General features: G+C 34.8%; 2 protein-coding genes across 2 annotated transcripts in view; both read left to right on the forward strand.

Moving 5' to 3' along the window:
• The window catches only part of LOC125820771 (protein phosphatase 2C 16-like), a 75459-nt gene that overhangs the window by 37987 nt on the left and 14562 nt on the right, over positions 1–22910 (forward strand). The window lies entirely within an intron of this gene.
• Positions 2691–20927, forward strand: LOC125820769 (uncharacterized). The gene is made up of 10 exons (XM_049500197.1): positions 2691–2960; positions 5903–6422; positions 9578–9725; positions 11580–11690; positions 12273–12378; positions 14314–14535; positions 16490–16559; positions 17376–17530; positions 19602–19668; positions 20562–20927. The coding sequence occupies exons 1-10, from the start codon at positions 2805–2807 to the stop codon at positions 20690–20692; spliced, it is 1686 nt and encodes a 561-aa protein (XP_049356154.1). The 5' UTR covers positions 2691–2804; the 3' UTR covers positions 20693–20927.

The following is a 22910-nucleotide window of genomic DNA, read 5'->3' on the forward strand; positions in this document are numbered from 1 at the left end:
GAGTGGTGTGCACTCTTTCAAAGAGAGTGATCAGCCTAAAATAACTAATATAATTTTATTTTTACAAGTATTTTATTATAGATTTTATTTTCTTATTTTTCTTATTATTTTAACTTTTTTTTCTTTTTATTTTTTCTGTTTCTTCCTTTTTTCTCCTTTTTTTCCATTTTTACCACAATTTCACATTCCTTTTTTTACTACTATTAGTTTTACTCTCTTTAATTTTAAAACTTTATCTAAAAAATTTCTTACATTTCGAATAATTTGATAAACCCATTAGATTTCAAGATGATTAGGAAGTATCATATAGTTTTATTTATCTGATTTCAATTAAGTTCTTTCAATTTTCGGAGAATTTATTGATTGTTTTAAAATTATCATTTCTAATTTTGAAGTTATATGAAAATGAGTAGTTGATGATACCTTCAATTTTTTTAATTTTCTTAGAAAAATAATTAATTTTGTTATCAATAATTCAATAAAGTCTAAAAAATAGTATTAATTTTATAAAAAATTTGATCGGAGAAGAATAAGAAAAAGAAACGGAAAAAAATGGGAGTGGGGTTCAATTTGACATGGGGGTGAGAGGTGAAGAAAAAGAAAAAAAATGGAGGGATGAATCACTTGAAAGTGGGAGGTTGAAGATGAAGTGAAATTTAAGATAAATCAAAATTAAAAGTCAAAAAGAGAGAGAAACAAAGAAAAAAAATATAAAGGAAAAACTTAAAATGAAAAAAAACACATTTTTAATTAAATTAACACGTGTCATGTAATGATTGATGTGTGAACACACTTTGTTCTTAAAATTTGGGGCTGATAAAAAAATTATATAATAATATCTGTTTAAAATAATTTAGTGAGGTAATAGGACGATTGCAAAGTTAATGTGTCTTTTTGAAAATCCAGGATAACTTTAATGGTGACTTTATGTTTTTTCTCTTTATTATTTTAAATAAAAGAAAGAAATGTTAGTGATGATTCATATAATTTTGAGATTGAAACATTCTTTCTGTGATAATTAATTAACAAAATGCTATAAAATTAAAGTAAAATAAAACAAAGTATAGAAGATGAAAAACAATAAAAATAGGGAGACAAGAGAAGAAAGTTTTTCTTATTCTTCCAAGTATTCAAGTGTATCCAACTCTAATTCCTCTATTTATAGTATTACATAGAGGCACACAAAAGGTTAGTCATAAACATGATATTAACCATAAAAGTTACCGAGTTACTATACATTATGGTGTAATTACACCTTGAAGTTATGGACATTCACATAATTATATTTACAACACAAAAGTAATTGTTTTTATTTTTTTGAAGTATTTTTGTATTTTGAGGCGTTTAATAATAGAAGTTATTTGTTTTGTAAGGGGATCAATGGAGTAATATAAGAAGCAAAAAAAGACTTGCACATAGTGCTTATCGATCTAGAAAAGTTTTATGATTAAGTCTCTCAAAAATATATATGAAGATATTTAGAGGGTGAGGTGTATGTGTTACATTAGAGTATGTATGATGAAGCTGAGACTCAGTTAACGGATATGGGTGAAAAAGCGAAACACTTTTCAGTTTTGATGGGAATACACTAAGGATTAGCTCTTGACCCATTTTATCCACATTGGTGATAAATGAATTGATGCGACAAATCTAAAATTTGGTGTTGTGGTGTATGTTATTTGGGAATGACTTAGTTTGACTGATGAGACTTGTGACATAGTTAAGGCTGAACTAAAGATTTGAAGACACCATTACATAAATTTTGGAGTGTAAACACACTGAAATGGCGTGGAGGTGAAACTTAACGTGTTTAAGGTCACAAAGTTAAAAGACATTTCGATACGTCAATCAACATATATTTTTAGTTTAAGACTGTTAGATTCAAAAATGTTTTTACTTTTTTAATTCCGTATCAAGTCAAATCCTAACAATCAAATTGAAACTGACATGGAGAGTTTTTTTGCTTTGTTATGCTTTAATTTTTGTTGCTTCTCTGTCTGAATTGCTCTGGCTTGTTTTTCCTTGACCCGAGGGTCTATTAAAAACAATATGTGTACCATTGAGGTAGGAATAAAATTTGTCTACGCCTTATTCTTTTCAGACCTTGTTTTGTGGGGCTACGTCATGCATATAGTTGTTGATGGGTAAAATGTTAATATGATGTGATTGAGACGTTTTTTTAAAAAGTCGAAATCATAATTTCATACCATATGTAAGATCAAGTCAAACAAACTATGATAGTAACCGTATCACACTTCACTAAAATTAAATTTTAAAATTATCGAATCATACTGAATTACTATAATATGATTATAATATAATATTATTAAAAATAAAAAATTATAATTATCGAATTAAAATTTTCAAATACCGTACCATTGATAGGTAAAATATTATTTATTTTATTTTGATTTGACATAAAATTTTAATTTTTTGTAATCTTAAATTAAAAATATGTCAAATATATTTTAATTTTATAATCTTAAGACTTAAATATACTATGTGAAAAAGTAAATAAAAAATAATAATTATTTTTGAAACGAACATAAAAAAATTAACAAATAAATTTAAATAAAAAATAACATATATTGGACCAATAGTTTCCATTAGTAGGGTAAAAGTGACATTTTGTGAACTTTTCTTTAACACCCTAAAAAAGGGAAAACCCCAATTCCCCCCAAAATATCCCAGGGCGTTAAACCCCATGCTTCTTTGCATGCACATTGCATTTTTTTTAAAATCGAAATTCTCCTTTCCGATCACTGTTTTTTGCACCACCAACTATAATCTAGAACTAGAATCAGATGACGGAAAAAATGGAGGTGACGGAGAAGGTGTGTGCAACAGAGGAAGTAGTGCAGGCGTTGCTGGAATGTATGGTGGAGCCGTTGTTAGGGCACAGTTCTTGCAAATCAAAGAAAGTTCCGACACTTGATCAACAAAAATCCATGGCTAAACAGGTACTCATAGCCTTCCAATTACTGTTCATTCATTTGGTATGTTTTTATTGATTAATTCAATTTGATCTTTTTTTTTTTGCAATTGAATTCACTGAGTAAAATTAAAAGATTTCTCGATTGGAACTCCGTGTGAAGTTTCTATGCTTTAATAGAATGTGTATGGAATCTCTGAAGTTTTAGAATATTTGGTGTAATAGAAGGGATTGAAAGGAAAATGATAACAAGATAAACAGTGGAAATGAAGCAACATGTAGTAGTGAAAATTGAAGAATAAGATACTACCTGAATACCATCTAATACTACTTAATTTGGAAAAGATGAGAAGAGGAGACTGACCCACTGCCTCTCCCACATAAAAGTACGACAACACTCGTCTACCTTTCTACCCTTTATCGTCAACCTCCATACCTTTCTGTCTAGAGTCATGTCCTCATGAGTTAAAGATGCATCATGTTTTGCTGTCTAATCACTTCTGCTAATTCTTTTTCGGTTGACCTCTACCTCTCCTTAGACCTGCTATAGGCAACCTCTCACACCTCCTCTTTCACATGCCCAAACCGTCTCACTCCCACTTCCCTCATCTTGTTCAACACAGAAGCCACTCCGACCTTGTCATGCATAATCTTATTCCTTATCGTATCTCTTCTAGTATGTCCATACATCAATTTGTTTGATAAAGTTATCACTTTAGGCTTCCAGGCCTTATCTTTTTATTACTTTCGAATATTTAACAAGTGCAGAAGTTTGCGAGTTTTAGAATATTACATGTGGTTTTAAATCTAAAGTTAAACAGGGGGATCCTCTTTCCCCATTTTTATTCATCTTAGCTATGGAAGGAATGAGTAACCTTATTAAAACAACAAAGGGAAAGGGGTGGATCAAGGGGTTCCAAGCAGGAGAACTTTCTAGTTTGGAGATAACTCATCTACAATATGCAGATGACACATTGGTTTTCTGTGAAGCTGAGACAAAACAAATCCTGATTTTGAGGGTTATTTTTGTCATTTTTGAAGCTGTCTCTGGTCTCCACATAAACTGGGGGAAAAGCTTCATCTATCCTATCAATAGTGTGCTTAATACAGAAGTTCTGGCCAGAACACTAGGAGGTAAGGTTGGGGAGCTTCCAACTACTTACCTAGGTATGCCTTTGGGAGCTAAAAGCAAGTCCAAAGGCATATGGAATGGGGTCCTGGAGAAATGGAAAAGAGACTCACCAACTGGAGGAGTCAGTACTTGTCCTTGGGAGGAAGATTGACTTTAATTAACAGTGTGATGGATGCATTACCCTCTTATATGATGTCAGTCTTTCCTATACTTGCCAAAGTATCTAATAGCATTGATGCTCTTAGAAGAAATTTCTTATAGCAAGGCAGTGAAGATAAGAAGAAGTTTCATCTTGTTAAATGGAAGGAACTGATTGTGAGTAAAAATACAGGAGGCCTAGGCATAAGAAATCTGAGGAAACAAAACCAGAGTCTAATGATGAAGTGGTTGTGGAAGTTTGCAAATGAAGATAACATGCTCTGGAAAGAGGTCATCACAGCAAAATATGGCATGGAAGATAAGTGGATGACTAAAATGATAAGTACTCCATATAAAATGCACTGTATGGAGGGCAATCAGAAATCTATGGCCAGTGCTATATCACAGAACCAAGGTAGAAGTGGGAGATGGGTCAAAGACATCCTTCTGGGAGGATAAGTGGAATGGGTCTGTCCCTATGAAACAGTTGCATCCTGAATTGTTCATTTTATGCCAACATCAACAGGCCACTGTGGCTACAATGTGGACTGAACAAGGATGGAATTTGTTCTTAAGGAGGAACCTTCAGGATTGGGAGATAGACAAAGTGGCAGAATTTCAAGATTCAGTGGGCTCTTTCAGCAACCTCACCGAAAAGGACTTCTTAGTTTGGCAGAATGACACCAAAGGTCAATTCTCAGTAAATTCAATTTATAAGGAACTCAACAAGAATGCTGGACAGGAGACGGCATGGCCATGGAAGAGCATCTGGAAACCAAAAGTACCCTACAAAGTAAACTGCTTCATGTGGTTTTTGACAAAAGAAGCGGTTTTGACTCATGAAAATCTAAAGAAAAGAGGCTATCAGTTGGCTTCTAGATGTACTTTATGTGAAGAACATGCTGAGACAATTAACCATCTTTTCTTGCATTGTACATGGACGGAACAATTATGGAGAATGTTCATCTGTCTAAAGGGGATAAGATGGGTGAAACCAGGGAGCATTAAAGGAGTTCTGAGCAGCTGGAATAGAGATGGCAATGCTGCTGACAAGGAGAAGAGATGGAAACTTGTCCCAGCATGTATTTGGTGGACAGTCTGGAAAGAGAGAAACAACAGGAGTTTTGAAAATTGGCAGAATAGCTTACCGAAGATCAAGATGGACTGCTTAGCTCTTTTCTATTTTTGGTGTAAACAAGATATATTTAACTAGGACAGAAGACATCTTTGATGTGCTAGATTGTTTATAGGCAGCAGTTTAGACTAAGACTATTTTATTCTGTAAGTTGAAACACTTTTGATGGGGAACTACACTTTTGTTGTAGTATACCTGTGGATATATAGACTAAAGTTAACAGTTTCAAAAAAAAAATAATCTAAAGTTAAACACGAACTTATCCATACACATTTTTCTTTTCATCTGTATACTCTAAACTTCTATATCTCATGCAATTGACTTTGGGGAAAGATCTTCTGCGATGGGGATGGGTGGATTCTATGTAAATGATTCTAGGGGAAGTGAGCTGCATTATGATTGAATTTAGATTAATTAGTGTGCTAGCATACTCAAGCTTGGTATGGAAGTTGAGTAATAAAGGTTATGATATTTTTTGGTTAGTGAGAAACCTTCTTGCAAGCGCTATGGTATGTTTGTTATGTTCTACTTAATCCATTCTTCTACTGGCTGCTGATGTTGGCAGGTGGGTGCTGTTGTGTTGCTCTACAACTACTACTACAGGAAGCAACATCAAGATCAGAAAATAGAATTTCTTAATTTTGCATCATTTTGCCAATTAGCTGTAGTTCTGAAACCAACTTTGATGACATATGTGAAATTAATGCATCGATCAGATTACACTGACGTGGACAATTTGGAAAGCCAACTTTCACTCACTGAGAAGGAAATTATGAGGGCATGTGATATATCTTCAACGCTGGATGCTGCAGAAGTTGTTCCGCTATCACAGAAATGGCCTACTTCCAAAGTTGCTGTATTCTTAGTTGATTCAAGGAGGGAGAATTGCTTGCTCATGCATAGTTCTATGACCTGTGCAGTTTGGTCCATTATTGAGAAACATCTTGATGTCTCTTCAAGTTATCTTTTTGATTCAAAGTGCATAAGCAAAAAGAAAAAAGCTAACATGTTTTCAACCGGTCTTCAGTATGCTGATGGATCATCGCTCCAAGATCTTGCGCTTTCCGCTGCCACAGAAGCAACAGGTATATGCTTAATGAGGAATCAAAATTCTAGAGTTTTAAGTTCTCAAAATTTGCCTTTGGAAGTGATTTTCTCCTTGCCCACCAAATTGGGTTTGAACTGATCTTTCCTGTGGTGCCTGTTTATTCTATCAGTACTATGGAAATAGTTCTTTTGGTTTGTTTGTGCTTCCTATCAGTACTAAGCAAGTGGTTCTTGTGGTTTTGTTTGTGAGAAGTGATGTCCATTGTGGTTCATGTTGTGAAAAGATGTTTCATGCACCTGCCACTCAAGGCTACAATAACTACATTTTATTTCTTTTAACTACAATCTATATATATATATATATATATTTATAAAGTAGAATATGAAAACGGTGATGTGGCACCTTTCAATGACCATCATTAGTATTTATCTATTTTGTCAAATTTTTAAGCTTTTATCTCATTTTTCTAAATTAAAAATAAAATATATTCATGATAAGAAAACACATTAAACCCCTACAACCCCTACAGGATTTAAAGAGACACGTTCTATAAATTACTTCAGCCTTGCATTTATCTTCTTTTAGTACCTTTCTTTTGACCTTTTGTCTTTCTTTTGATAACAAATTTAATAGGATTAAAAGAAATCACATTTATTTATGCGTTTATATGAATCATTGTAACTTCTTTCATCACTTTACCATACTATAAATGAATGAATAAAATAGTGTTTGCAAACAAAATGTGCATGATTTCTCTCAAGAACACACAGCTACATATGCTCGATAATGTTTGCATATGAAATCATATATACATGTATACAAAGATGCAGAATATGGAGTGAATGTATGTATTTTGTTGGTTTCTTTATTTTCTATTTTCTAATTTAATATTTTTTCTTTTCTCTGTTGCATTTTTATTCGTGATGATATTACTAATACATGAAGATGGTAGTTAATTTTATGGATGATGTGAGTTTATTTTTTGCTTTTATTTTCAGGAAATTATACATTACATTGCAATCTTATTTTAACTAAAAAATCATTTTTAAGATATACCAGGATTGGTCAAAATTTGGTGAAGTTTCTAATTATTAGATTATTTCCATTTATTTTCAAGTTTCGAATATGTATTTCTTTGTTACTACAGTTCTGATCCATTGAATCCGGATGGAACTTCCACTCAATCTCAAAATTCACCCCCTAAGAATCAAATAGAATTAAACAAAAAAACCAATTAAATGTTTACCGTTCCTATTAATAGTGGACAAAGAGACGTTGAAGTTATCATGAAAAACTTTAATCCTTAGACAGTAGAATTTGTATTTGACATGTATAGTCTAGAAATGTATTATGAAATTCAATTGATAATCTACTACCTAAATAGCAATTAATGCTTGGCCATATATATAATTAAAAAAAATATGAAGCCCGGTACAGTACGTGTATAAGCAAAAAACCAAAAATACAAAAGCAACCATTTTACATAGAATAATATCTTCTTTACTTATGTATATGTCTTTTCCTAATATAACACACAAAGTATCTCGAGTCTCCACCATATAATGAAACTTAATCGCATATTCAACTAATGCGAGGCTTCAATATTGCAGAATAATTTATTGTCAAATCTATATACAATAATAAAATTAGAAATATAAAAAGTGATGCGATAGCGAAATACAATTATTATTTTTCTCCTTTGGGGGGGGGGGTTCTCATTTTCATTTTCCCCCGTTTATGTGCTATATTCAAAATATTAAAAAAAAACACTCATATAATCCTCTTGATTATATTAAAGCAATGTTAAGAAACTAAAAAGTCATTTCTTTAAAAAAATTAAATGTAAAACTTAATGGTCTTTATTTTCATTATTCTTACAACCTTTTATCATCATAACACCTAAAATAATTAATGTCATATTCATGACATTATTTGTTATTTCATATTGTAGTCCTATAAATAGAGACAATAATGAATAATGATCATATTAGCATTTTAATTTGTTATGTTTTCGGTGCTTATTGTATTCATACTTTGGACTTGAAGAATAGGATGAAGGCTATTGAATGATGATTGACTTATGGGAGTAGATGTCAACTAGAGCTCGGAAGATTGTATATTGATTTCATATATATATATATATATATATTTATTTTTTTTTTTTTTTTTTTTAATGATTATGATTGTAAAAATGACGTCGTATTATTTACTTTTTTTGTATGCTCTCTCTATAATTACTCTTCATTTTATATTTTATATGAATTTTTGATTATCGTAAGTCTATGATTTCTTTTCTTTCAAAATATAACTCATGATTTTGTTGAAAGTTTACTAACAAACCAAATATTCATAGATAGATAGAGATAGAGAGATACATATAGTAATATTTAATTTTAAAAGATGATATCTTATTATCTTTTATAACTGCGCGAAGCGCGGATAAATTCACTAGTAACTACATAATACAAAGGAAGTTGAGGTGGTTTTATGAATTGTCACTGTCCATATTGTTCCAATTAAGTCCGTCTCAGTTCAGTTTTATTAAAAAAAATGTTCCACTAGGACTAAAGGTCAAATTATTTTTTATGAATATATAGGAGATAGTGAATCTCCTTGACTTCTTCGTGTGTTTGCTCTTTTACATTTTGAATCTTAGTGAAAATTGTGGTTCTGCCACCCACAAAGACCTCAAGTTAATTTACAATAATAACTTAGTTGACAATCATTTTTTTTTCTTGATATTTAATGATTTTTTTAATGTATAGGGGTCTGGGCAAAAGGTAATGAGTTCCCGTGAATCCATTGGTTGTGTTCTAGATCTGTCACTGCCCCCATGAGTCTCTATCTTTGAGTTATAAGAATCTTCCTTACATTTATTTTGTTTGTTTGAAAAATACTCTCAAGTTTGGTTTGATTTTTTCTGTAGCTAGCTGGATTGATCTGTAATTATTTTTATTCCACTAGAATCAGTCATGATTAGTAACCATTTTCCGCCTTTTGATCTCTTTGAAGTAATTAACTCTGCTACTAGTATACTGATTAATATCCTATCTTTTAAGCAGCCTTATATTCTTCACTTAGCCATAGGCAGCTTCATATGTAATGTTGGAAATATTGCCATAATACTTCAGTTTATGTGCTGTAATTTTTGTAGAATGACTAAATATTTCATGTAATTTGCATTTGCAACAGGCATCAATAGAAGTGATCTGGTTGTCCTAGAGAGCCACCTTGTATATTCCTTGGATAAAGAAAAAGCATCCGCGCGATTATATCTTGTACAATCCACTAAGTTGGTGAATGAAGGTTTTACGATTCCTATTCGCGACATCATTGAAAGGTTGGTTCATTTCTCTACATATTCAAGTGCATGCTTCAAGAAATTAACGACAAAAACAATAATAAACTGGACCTTTAAAACCAAATACATCTCTTGTCAAATGTGAGTCTTGTTACCAATATTAATGCATAATATATAAATCTTTAATGTGCTCGTAGGAGATCCAATTTTGCATTTTTTTATCAAGTAAAATTATTTTCATTCATAAACGTGGTCAAACTAGGCGTATTCTAGTGATATACTAAAAGGTAAAGAATCTACAAAATATGATTCTCTACAAATTCCATCCAATCGTCTATACAATAAGGAATTTTTTAATTACACCAAAAGAAAATGAAGAAACGGAGACTACTCCTCAACTGAGAGAAACTTGACTCTACACTTTCAAAAGCTCTCCTATTTCTCTCTCTCTCCACACCTCCCATATTAACGCATGTGGAACCACGTTCTAAGCCCTTTATCTCCTCCTCCTTCTCCCACTTTTCTAGCTGAACATCAAATCTTCACAGTTTTTGACATCGCCCAAAGAGTGGCAAACCACCTAAGCATATCCCACCATAGTTTCATGGTTTGCCACAATGAAGTAAAAGATGATCCAAATCCTCACCCGCATGTAACACCAACTGACGCAAGCAACTTTTCACTTTGATTTTTCGCTATCAAGATCACCCCTTTATTGGCCAAGTGAAGAGTCCGTCCTTCCTCGGCACCTTTGGAACCCATATTGCATTACATGGGACTTCAACCTCCTCCCTAAATAATAGTTTCTCATCGAAGTACTTCATGCTGACGCTCCATTGTTTCCCAAGCCCCACTGCAAAACATCGAGATTATCCATCGAATTGACTTGCATATGCAGTAAGGCTAACAATATTTGAAGCTCATTCACTGCCCAATCTTGAAAATCCCTTCTAAATCTCAAGTCCCAAAAAGTCTCTCCATCTTGTGTCCTCCTAATTTGTTGAATTGTAGCATCAAATCTTTAATTCCAACGCCTCTCATTTTGTAGGAGTTGTGACAGGATTCCACCGCACCAAGTGAAATTTTCTTGCCCCATTCGCTGCATCCCAAAGGAATCTCGTCTGAATCTTTTCCAGCTTTTTAGTGACCACAGTTGGAGCCTGAAACAAAGACATGTTGTTAGTGGGGATGCTCGATAATGTGCTCTTTATAAGCACTTCGTTCTGCTTTTCGATATTTATCTTTTCTGCCACCCTGCTAGTCTCTTTTCAACCCTCTGAAAACCCGGTTTTCACACCGCATGATCCTTGTTCGAAGTACCTAACGATACTCCCAGGTATGTAGTCGGAAGAGTCCCAGCCCTACAATCCAATACTCGAGCAAGCAATCCAAGGTCATTCACCTCTCGAACAGGAACAATCTCACACTTCCTCAAAATAATTTTATGACCTAACACTACCTGAAACCAAATGAGAACTTGTCCTAATCCAGTTGGGTCTCAACTGCATCACAAAGAAACATGGTATCATCAGCGCTCGTAGCTCCCTCCCTCAAGCATGGTGACAACGAATGAGGCATTCATACTTTTTTTGAATTCACCTCTATCTTGGAACTCAACAATAGTATTCATCACATCATTTTGCACTTGTATGAGCATAATTCAATTATGTTGATCTATTGATGTGTTAAGTAGCCTGATAAGTGCATTTCATGGATGAAGGATCAAATTTTATAAGGAATTGATCTCTCCTTAGTTTATTTCATAATCTGTTAGAAAAGCTGAATTTTGCATTGCATAAATGAATATTGCTTTAAGTTTTATTTTTAGTACTATAAATATTGCTCCAATGTCGACCAATGGCTGATTTTCCCTTGAATCTGCTTCTGGAGTAGCTTGCAGGGTCCTTTAATCAAGAAAAATTCATGTGAATGGTCGGTTGCTCCAGCTGTTGAGTATTTTCACTTGCTTCCCTACCGAGAGATTTTGTCGAACTGGCATTCTAGGTAGAAGTTGCATCTGGTTTCTTTTGTTATTTCTTTTCCTTTTTTTATTGCAAAATGTTTAGTCGAACATTGCCCTCTAGTCTCTGCAGCGAAAATGCTTTTTATTCTCAATTTAATATGCTCCATCATACCTGTTTTCCTTCCAGTAGAAACTATCCTATGATTTTTCTTTCTCTGACGGGATTTTCACAAACTTGATAATATTTCTATTATGGTGGCATCGGAAGTGTCTTCCTGTGCTTTGTATATAGAGGCTGCAGAGGCTTTGCTTGTAATAAGCGTATAGTCTTCCAGTCAGAAGTGGTATTTTTGGCCTTATTCTTTGCTTGGGCCCTTTTCCCTGGGGCGTTGTAATAATTATGTATTGCTTCATTTGGGCCCAAATTAGTTGGACCCTTTGCTCCTGAAACACTAGCTTCATTGTGCCTGCTTACTTTTGCCTTTGAAGTACAGCAGAAGCATGTGGGTGGTCAGATAATTTCTTGTTTATTTCCTAGATATCTATTCTGCTCTTTCAAAAGGATCGCGAGGAGGATATTAAGCATAGTTCCTTTTTTGTTGTAAATGGAGTTCTCATCACAGGGAGCGGTTGTCAAGTGGCTTGCAAGATCTACATGTAGAAGTGGTAGCTGCCCATGCATATGATGTACACGTTGGAGGTAGCTCCAGCGAGAAAGAAGTAAATCAGGTGAAAACTAACTCCTACAGTAACTACACTATAAGGAATTCCACGAGATGCACCTTTTTCAAAGAAAGCTGGTGATAAATGACTTGTTTATCCAATTGGCTTGGTGGTCCTCATCAAGTATGTGTGAACGACTGATGTGATTATCATTTAGGCAAGAGATAAAATCGTAACAATTTTTTCAGCATTTATTATCACCAAATGAATCCTATAGTGCCTTATATGCTCTTTTCTGTTTAATGTAGTACATGTGGAACTTTCTTCAATTATTTTCCCATCTCATAGTAATATTTTATCATATTTATTTGTTTATTTATGGTGGAATGGAGTAAGAGGGTGAATGATAGGATGATGGCTATTAAACTAGCTGTGGGAGGTCTGACCTTTGACATAGTGCATAAGGGTTTCGACGACGAGTTCAAGAAGTGGTTTTGGGAGGATCTGGATGAGGTTGTGAGAGGTATCCCACACATCAAGAAGACATTTATGGGAGGTGATTTTAATGGTCCATATAGGGAGCACTTTGAGGGGTTACGATGATGTGCATGGCGGTTTCTACTTTGGGGATAGGAACGAGGGGGTTATTGCGCAAAGGTTATTGACTTTGTTATTTCTAACTCGAGTTTTCAGAAGAGGAACACTTGGTGACCTACCGTAGTGCGGTGGCTAAGACCCAAATAGACTACCTACTTCTTAAGAGGAGAGATAGAAGTTTATGTAAGGACTACAAGATTATCCCGAGCGAGAATCTAACAACCCAACATAAGAATTTGTTTAGATATTTAGAGTAAGAGGAAGAAGAGGGTTGTAAATGTGGAGGCTTGACAATGCCAAAGCTTTGGAGTTGGGAGAAGTTGATAGCTATGTGAGCTTGGGGGAGTAACGGCCAGAAATAGTATGTGCACTAGGACAACTAACTGCATCAGATAAGCAATAGCTCTTGATATTTATGCGACTGTAAAAAGGAGTCGACTACAGTTTCCTAAAGACAAGACACAAGTTTTTAGACAGTGAGACATTTACAAACATAACCCGTGTTAGGTTGCTTAAGTTTACTTTTAAACTATGTGTCGCTGAAGTATCAAAAAACAAGAAAAGTGTCATCCTAAATATTATATTGCTATATTAGAAGAGCTACATAGAAAACAAATTACACCAATTCAATTGATTATGTATAACTTACAAAATGTTGTAGTTTCCTTCAAAAATTTCAATTATTCATTACTTACATATGGTTTTAAAGTTCAATTGAAATGAAGCATACGTGCAACACACATGTTTCACATGTCTAGAGACTAGTAATAAATAAAACTAGGAGGAAAAAGAAGCATATAAGATGCTCCAAACTTCTAAAAAAGAAAGACAACGCTCGCTTGGGCATATGTGCAGATCTCTTCACATGCCCAAACATCAAATTTCCTCTGTTTGTCCACCACGAAGTCTAGTCCCCCACCTTATCTTGAAAAATAATTGAATTCATGATAACTATTCATTTTAAGTTAAAGGCCACTTGTTTGATTAAATGACTGGACTATGCCATGTCATGCTTTTCTTAATAAAAGGGCATTTTTAGCCCTAAAAATAAAATTGAGGCCATTTTTGAACCATAAGGTGAAAGGAGGGAATTTTTGTTACGCGAAGGACATTTTTTATCCTTTTTCGCATGACGTGTTTAAGACCACAAGATTAAAGTGCATTTGGTACATTCTACATATCTGTAGTTCAAATGTAGTTCAAATCACAGGATTCAATAGTCCTCTTTACTTTTTTAAACTTTGTGCCAAGTCAAAATGGACAAACAAATTGAAATGGAGGAAGTAATAATTTCTGAGTAATAACTTTGAATTACCTGCAAGTTTTGTTATCACATCATGCTTTCAGAGTCAATTTTATGGACGAAAATGTTTGTGAGTATTCAATATTCAAGCATGTTGACAGGAGAATGTGGCTCCACCCATGATTAAGTCATGCATTACTGATTACGATGATGAAAAGATTGTTGAAGCGAAAAGAAGAAGAGTTATGCAAGGAGTCTCTGCAGTAGGCCTGTCTCAGTTGGGTTCCCAACAATCTGAGGATGGAGTAACCACTTTGGCTTCAAAGGAATATGCAATATCACAATCTGCCTTGACTGTTCTTCGCTGGAAAAGAGAGAAACTGGTAACTGCCTCTGATATTGCTATTCTTCCTACGTCTTCCTAGGTGCATGCCATTTCTAGTTTCCATGTTGACAATCTTTGATTCTATGGTTAATAAATATGGCTTCTCGTTTCACTTTTGGAAAAATTGTTAATGTTGGATCAGAATTTGCAAATGAAACTTTGGGTATTACATTTTCTGGACCTCCTAAAAAGAGAATTTGCACTAGTTGATCTGACAAATGACTAACATCCTATTCCCTTTCGATGATTTTTTTCCCCAATTTTCCTTGACGAACTCTGGACTCGTTTTCAAGAATGTTCCCTTCATCTCACGACCACCAAGATAGGCATAGTAATTCGATCTTTTAATCACCCATTTTTTGAAAACCATTTTTAGGGGCTTCCGCCTTACACTCGGAGGATTGGATTGCCTGAATCAAGAGTCTTACGATCACCTCATATTGATAAAAAGTCGAGAGAACAATTTTTTATGAAAATCTTATTCAAAGGCGAGCAGCCCTTAAACAAAAAGGCCCCGCCTCCTTTGAGCCTACTGTCCCTTCTCCTATACCTGGTTACTTCTCGCTCATTTAAGTATACTTCGTTTCCCAGGACGTGCAACTCCTTTCTTCCTTCTAATTGATAAGAAAACTGTTTTTCTTTTCCCTCAGGTATAGATTTTATTTTAGTAGTTATTTGTTTCCTGCATGAAGTGTCTGTTAACCAACTGGAGGAATCGACTGAAAATTCCTCCTGTTGGTTATACTGAGTTAGGATAACATCTTTGAGGGTTGCCCATGAGAAGCATTTGACTTTGGTTGGGATTTTGGTCTCTTAAATTAGTTTCCAATCCCATTGATCTATCGTTCCATTTGATGTGCACAGCCTACTATATCCTTCCTTCACAGTTTGGATTCCTTTTTCAGAGCTACTCCATCTTAAGCTATCTGGGACTGGAGGATACATTGAAACTCCTTCAAGTGCTTTAATAAATCAGTAAGCTCATTTAGTTTCCAGTCCTATATGTTCCTCCTGAAGTGAGGGACCCATATGTCACCTACTCTGTTTTGTGCCACTGAAGAGTCTGGGTCAGAAGCCAAGTGATAGAGGTTAGAATGGGAGGTTCTGAGGGGTTGATTGTTAAGCCACCTGTCCTTCCAGAATTTTGACTGTGTTGTCATTTCCAGTCCTGAAGGACACCTCTTGAAAGAATTCATCTTTCAGGTTGTTATCATACTTCCAAGGTCCAACTCCATGTGGAGCTCTATTCTGTTTTGTGTTCCTTTTGTCCTAACTCCCGTATTTGGCAGTCACAACCTCTTTCCATAAGCTTGCTGGTTCTTGAGCATACCTCCACCACCATTTCATTAGCGGACTCTTGTTGTGCTTCTACAAATCTCTAATTCCCAGTACTCCCTGTTGCTTTGGCATAATCACATTTTACCACTTCACTAGATGGATCTTTTGGCCTTCATTGTTCCCCTTCCATAGGTCCATAGGAAGGACCTTCTGATTTGTCTAGTTGTTTCTGCACCTTGAACAGTGACATGATGTAGGTGGGAATACTGTCAAAAAAAGACTTTGCATCGTCCAATTTGCCAGCCTTTTCTCATTTTTTCTCAGTAACTTCATTCCAGACATGTACTGCTTTGAACTTTGCACTTACAGAAAGAACCAGGTAAGTTGTTGGAAATGAGCCAATGCCACAACCCATAATGGTAGCTGTTTCACTCCCACTTTTCTGTTTCTTTTGTGTTTCTATTTTTGCGTGCTGTGTATGATAGGGGTGTTGGTGTTCCTGTTCATGCTCAGATTGGACATGGAAGGCCATCTGTGTGAAGGTTTAAGGAAGTCCACATTTTTAGTTTTCTCGATATGGTGATAGAAATGGTAGAAAACTGTGGATTATGATTTAGGTCCCTAATGTGCTGTCAAATTTTGAGATATTCACTTTCTTTCTATATTACTTTCAGCATTATCAGCTACGCATTTTGGAAGATGAGATTGCTTTGTGCAATAAAACTATTCAGACCGAATTAAATGGTACGATCTTTTCTCCATTGCTAGCGCGTTTCATCTGAATCAATGAATATTAGATTCTTTCCTGAAAGTTAGATTTTTATTAGGCAGGAAGTTCTTTTGTTTCCTTTAAGGCATTACATAGATTGATGTGAATGCAAAGCAACAAACTGCCAGTTGAAGGTTCCATGTATCATCAGTTTTTTTCTTTTTCTTTTTTTGTTCTCATATATTCTTGTATTGCTATCTATCTTGTTATTTACAACTTGAAAAAATCAGAAATGAAACTTCCCTTCTCGTGTTTGTTTTCCTGTTTGCTCTTCTTCAAGGATCATATTGTTCCTTATGAGTTGGTAAGGGTTTGTTTTTCTTGTTTTCCTGCCATGACAGTAGTATTTTGTTCTTCAAAGGAGGAAAGAAAATTTGATTATTCCTCAACTAGTTATCTTCAATCAAACACCTTCTCTGTTCCTTTTAGAGACGCAGGCCCAACATGGATCTAAAAGTTGCATTTTTGATAAGTTTCAAAATTTAATGAGATAAATCGAGACCTATTTGTTTCTTAAAAAAATGATAAATAACGAAAGGAGTATCTTTTATTAGAAATAGCTGACATTTTTGTGTCACTTTAATTGGAACTGAGAAAAAGAATGGGCAGAAACTATTCTGGTACCTTTTCTCTTATGACAGGTGACATTATCTGTTGCTAATATTTGATGTTTCAATACCCATTATGATACTTTATGTCAGCCTTTGGGAGACTTTTCAGTTGAATAGCATCAGTTTAATCCAATTGGACTGGGAACTGTCAGCATGATTTCCTTCTTAATATGTACGCAGGGGGTGAAAATGAAGCTCTTATAGATGGCTGTAATGACATGTGTATAGAAGACGAAGACAGTACCAATCAACTGGTAGAAGACTCATGTACTATTCAATATAGCAATGGAAAAAGATTGTCCGAGGCTATTCTTACTTTGCAAAACCAATGTCAGGCAAGATGAGGCATCCAAATTTGACACATTATTTTTTTTCGCTTTTCTTATTTTCTGTCTGTCTTGTTTTTTCTTCTTCTTGAGAATGGTAACCGTTAATCTCTATAGCCACATGTATACTACATCAGAATATGTTGTCCCCCTTCAAAAGTATTACAACTTACAACTAGATCACCTATTTGTTGCTTTTCCTACAAATACTCTAGAACATCAAAGTAATCTTCTATTTGAGCTAACAGTTCCTGTTTACACCAAAAGTAATAAAGAGCTAAGCAATTCGTCTTGAACCTCTGCAAATTGCTCTGCTTGTCCTCAAAACATCTTATTTATTTCTCTCCATACTGTCCACCAAATACATGCTGGGACAATTCCATATCTCCTCCTTTTTGGTGCATTGCCATCACCGTTCCAGCAATTTAGAACTCCTTTTAATCTCCCTGGTTTCACCTACCTAATCTTTCTCAGGCGGATGAACATCTTCCATAGCTGATCTGTCACTTGCATGTAAAAAAAGATGGTTAAGTCTTAGCTTGCTCCCCACATAAGAAGCATCTAGAGCATAGGTAAAAACCTCTTTTGTTCAGGTTCTCATGGGTCTATGCTGCTTCCTTTGCCAAAAGTCAGGTAAAATAGTTCACTTTATAAGGAACTTTTGTTTTCTAAATCGTCTTCCATGACCAACTTTCCTACTTAAGATTTGATGAGTTTAGGTCCTTATATGCTGAACTAACAGAGAAGAACAGCCCTTTGATATCTTTCTGCCATACCATAGTATCCCTTTCCCCAGATAAGCTATTGAAAGGTGAAAACTAGCGTTGTAGAAGGCTGCTATTCTTTCCATTTTGCGATCATTCAAATGTCTTCTGTTTGTCCTCTGTTATTGGAAATTTTCTTCATGTTTGATATTTCTAAGATTTCCTTCAATATAATCGGAAGTCATTGTTGAGACACATATTGGACATGCTTGTTTTATTGAACTAAGAAAGATGAAGTACTTGTTTTGACTTGGATGCATTTGTTCCTTGTATAAAATTTTGTATTAGGTTACCGTATGTCATAGTGAAAACTTTCAACTGGTTATTTCTTCCTGAAATCAATTCACTGTTTTACATGTAAAATTTTGGGCTAGCTGCGTTTGCTAAACTAGTTCAGCTGTCAATACGCGACTCATGGCTTGAAAAGAAGACAGCAGTATTTTCCAGTATGTCAATGTGATTTTTGGTATCAGAATAGTTTGTATTATTCATCGGAAGAGTATACAATTTATTTAAGAAAACAAATCAATTAAAAGAGGAAACTTAAATCCTTAATTTTAGATGATCCAAGAGTTGAGCGATAATTCTGATCTAATTCCTAAGAATCTGAAATCTTCCTAACTTATTTGGTCCAGTTTGATATCTTTAGTTCCTCCATTTTCTTAAGCCAAATCATCTCATAGATTCCAGGATCAACCTTATGCTTGGTGTCCAAATTATATTTAGGGTTTTGGTTTTCAAACTAAATGAACAGCTCATGTGTGGCTAGGGTTATCCCAAGGCTGTAAACCCCTCCAAATCGACCACTCTGACATTATTCGGTGCTAGTTTTTGACCATAGCTTAATTAAAGTGTATCTATGAGCTTGAGGGGATCAGCAGACTGAGAAAGTCAAGTGGAATGTATTTATATTTGATTAATGAAGATTTTATTGATGAGGGACAGCACCAATACAATACTAGTGTATGCCAAGGTTAATAAGAGTGCAAGAAACTGAGTCACTTTGCTAAACATGTAGGAAACTGAGGAAGTCAAGTGAAGTATATTCATATTCATCTACGCCGAAAATCTATCCAAAAGATATATTTGTATAATGTTTATTTACAAATATAGTATTTGGTTATATTAGTTGTCTACAAATACATGAAAAGATGAATGTGATTCTCCCACAAATGCTTTAGAAATGATGTAGTTTCACATTCCTGTTGTGAATTACTTATCCTAAAAGTATTAGTGTCTTTTCTTCTTTGTTCCAATTTTTACTTGCTGGATAATTGTAACATGCATGCATTTATGTTTGAATTCTATGTCCGCAGCAACTGGATCAATTGTGCTGCAGGAATAATTGGGTATTGCCAACATATCAAGTCTTTCCACTTGAGGGTAAGATGTTAAAACTTTCCCATGTACCTCAAAAGTCTATATATTTTATATCAATTAGGATACATGCTATTGTGCTATTGATGGAAATGATTGGACATTTGATGAGATCTAGCCTAGGAAAAAATCTATTCTAAACTTTTGACCATTTTCCATCCAACTTTTTTTGTATTTGTTTGATTTTGATGAATCAATGGATCTTGGGGCATAACTCAAACTCAATAGCGCTCACGAGGGAATGATTGTTCATGACCTTGTAAGGAGACCACAACTCATTCCCTCAACCAATGTTGGACTTAACACACCCCTATACACCTAGTACTGGACAACTGGAGCATGGAGAATATAAGGCGTCAAGAAAGTAGTCTATCCTTGTGGGGACACTCTTCTTTCTTGGTGAGAAATTAGAAGGGGAAGAGAAGAGAATTTGGAAATTAATGTCTTGATTATTCCCTCAAGCTAATGGGATTAAATAGTGGTTACAAAAAATGTATTAAGGTAAGAAACTGATAAAAATATTACACCATCTCCTGATTGCCTAATTATGAGGATTTGGCGATTCAACCCACACTATCTAATCATACAATATTTAACACTATATTGCTTTCATGGTGGGATATGCGAGTAGGAAAACAAAGGGAGGGATGCTCTGTCAGGGAGACGCTATTGTTCCTTTACCATCTTGCAGTTGATTAAGGGGCTGTATTACAGGCAATGTAGTTATCAATTGCCAAATGGTATAGCCGCTCCACTAGAAGGCTTGTCGTAGACTTGGTTAAACCTCTTAACTTTTAGTGTTTTTTCTTTCCTATTGTCGTCTCAATTAACCGAGCACTCCAATTCTAAAATGTGTTGCAAAGTTGAGCTAATCGTTGTCAGTGTTTACCCCTGTTAAGGTGGATTTCTTGCCAAGGTCATTGTAAAAGCTGCAGATTCAAAAGTTATCAGTAAAAGCAAGATCTGTGAGAGTCCGCGCAAAGCAAGGGAATCCGCTGCTGCACACATGATTTCAAGCTTTCAAAAGTGAGAGTCCGCGGGAGTCTGCTGCTGAAAACATGAATGCAAGAGTAGCTCCGTGGTAGTTCAGAATCCATAGCTTTGCATGGCTATGGTTCTTTGCAAGTTGTACCAAAGATGGAATCTGTCCCAACATTTTCCCGTGTAAACTCAAGACATGTACTCGTAAGTTAAAATATGTAAGCATGTGTGTGTTAACTTATCGATTCTAGTTATGAAGAAATACCAGCTGTTGTCGACTCTAAGATATATGCTTGTCGATAATGCTCAGCACCAAATAGATAATGGCGCCTATAAGTTGTTGTCTGGCTATCTATGTAGTATGTCAACGATGCCTAAAGAAAGGATCAGGGTAGATAAACAGGGCATGAGAGATAACGAAGCCCCAACAAAGAAAGAAAAAATTGCAATATTATAGATCGGGTTAAAAGTAGCAAATTTGAATTTTTCTTTTGTATTGAGCAGTGGGAGTTAATTCCTTTTCTGTAGTAAACATCTAAAGTGAATGTATTTTACAGCAGTTTCCATATTTTGGTAAATTGTTGATGATTTTTGAAGGCTATGGTCTATTGATCTCTATAACAACATTTTTACAGCAAGAACCCACCTTTATTGCAACATAAGAAACCACTTATTAAAAAATCATCAATTTTTCATGTAGCATATTTTGTATAACAATATACCCTATTAAAAACTAAAAATTATCTGAACAAACTTTGCCGTTGTGGGTGTACTTCAAAATTGCAAGTGTCATCATACTAGTATATATGTTTAATGACATTTCATTTTGGAATGAGATATTTCCCGTTACTCCCTCCGGATTTATATGGAAGATTTGATCTTTGCTCACTACATTTTTCAAAAACATTAACTCAATATTAATAAATTGACATGATAGAAAAAGAAAAATTGTCTTTCCTTGAATTGTCAAAAAAATGACTAGTAAAAATAGAAATCAAATTAGACAGTATTTGACAAGTATATCCGAACAGAGGAAGTAATTAACATCTCTGATTTAAACTTAAATTTGAGCGGAAACTTATATCCGAACAGAGGAAGTAATTAACATCTCTGATTTAAACTTAAATTTGAGCGGAAACTTATACCATACGAAGACCACTAAACCAAATTAAAGTGAAATTGACGCTTTCTGCTCCAATTTCACAATCAACTGGAAAGAAAAACTACACTTTTTTTTAATCCAATATCAATCAAATTCAAAATCTACTGACATAACACACAACATATGTTCCATAGACAAAACTTCTACGTCTGCTCCCAGTCGCAAGTACTAAGGGCTTGTTTCTTCTCCCCAATATCTCATCGTGTTAAGTCTGCTAAACATTTTGGCGCTCTCTTTTATGCTACACGGTGTGTGAACATACATGGACTCTCATAGCATTTTCATAACAGAATCTGAGAGGGTAATGACAGCAGACTAAGGACTCCAACCCAAGGATAATTTCCGTCCCTTGTATCCCTTTGAACACAGCAAGGACCTTTACATGAGAGAGATTGAATGAGCAGTACTAAGAATGGGGCGGTGATAGGTTACTGTCACAGCCAGAGAAGGTGACAACCAAGGTTGTGGTGATATGAGGGTTTCTGTGACTTGGGGGGAGGGGAAACGAGAAGGGGTGGAATCTGGCAAGAGAGGAAATAAAGCATGGTTGAGCAAGTGTTTGAGCAACTACTTGGTGTGGTATTGTGATAAAGAACCTCAAATACCAAAAAGACAAAAACCAAGGGAACGGGAGTCAAACACAAGCTGGAAATAAGAGAACCATAAAACACATAAATGTTTTAGTAGAAAACAGTATCAAACACATTCTTCCTCTTTATCCTATTTAAGTATATTTTCAAGTCTTAAACACAATCTTTTTTATATCCAAAGTCTAACACAATCTTTTTTTCAGAATGAAATCTAACACAATCTTAGCAGCAGTAGCACATGAAATTCAGACACCAACAATTGTCGATAAAAACTGCCATCAGAAGGGGTGAAACTCAGAATCATTTCAAAGTCCCATCCTTTGCTTATCCAAGGCATGAAACTCAAAGCCCTTGCGCAATTACCCAAACATCATATGGCAGTGCAAATAGCTCGAAACAAAGAGAACCAAAAACATATAGACAGTAGGGAAATATGCAGGTAAAGAGAAAGAAAGATGGTATTTTTTTCCTCTAAAGTGTCATTGAGCTCCTCCATGAAACAGAGAATCTACTCT

This window comes from Solanum verrucosum, unplaced genomic scaffold (assembly GCF_900185275.1).
Source record: "Solanum verrucosum unplaced genomic scaffold, falcon-dt-bn FXZP01000117.1, whole genome shotgun sequence".
NCBI lineage: Eukaryota > Viridiplantae > Streptophyta > Magnoliopsida > Solanales > Solanaceae > Solanum > Solanum verrucosum.

What these genes read in the sequence shown, in the direction of transcription:
- LOC125820769 (XM_049500197.1), top strand. Translation starts at nt 2,805, where the DNA reads ATGACGGAAAAAATGGAGGTGACGGAGAAGGTGTGTGCAACAGAGGAA. An exon ending in TATTCAGACCGAATTAAATG is followed by an intron (nt 16,560 to 17,375) that starts GTACGATCTTTT and finishes ATATGTACGCAG; the next exon opens with GGGGTGAAAATGAAGCTCTT. An exon ending in CTTTGCAAAACCAATGTCAG is followed by an intron (nt 17,531 to 19,601) that starts GCAAGATGAGGC and finishes CTATGTCCGCAG; the next exon opens with CAACTGGATCAATTGTGCTG.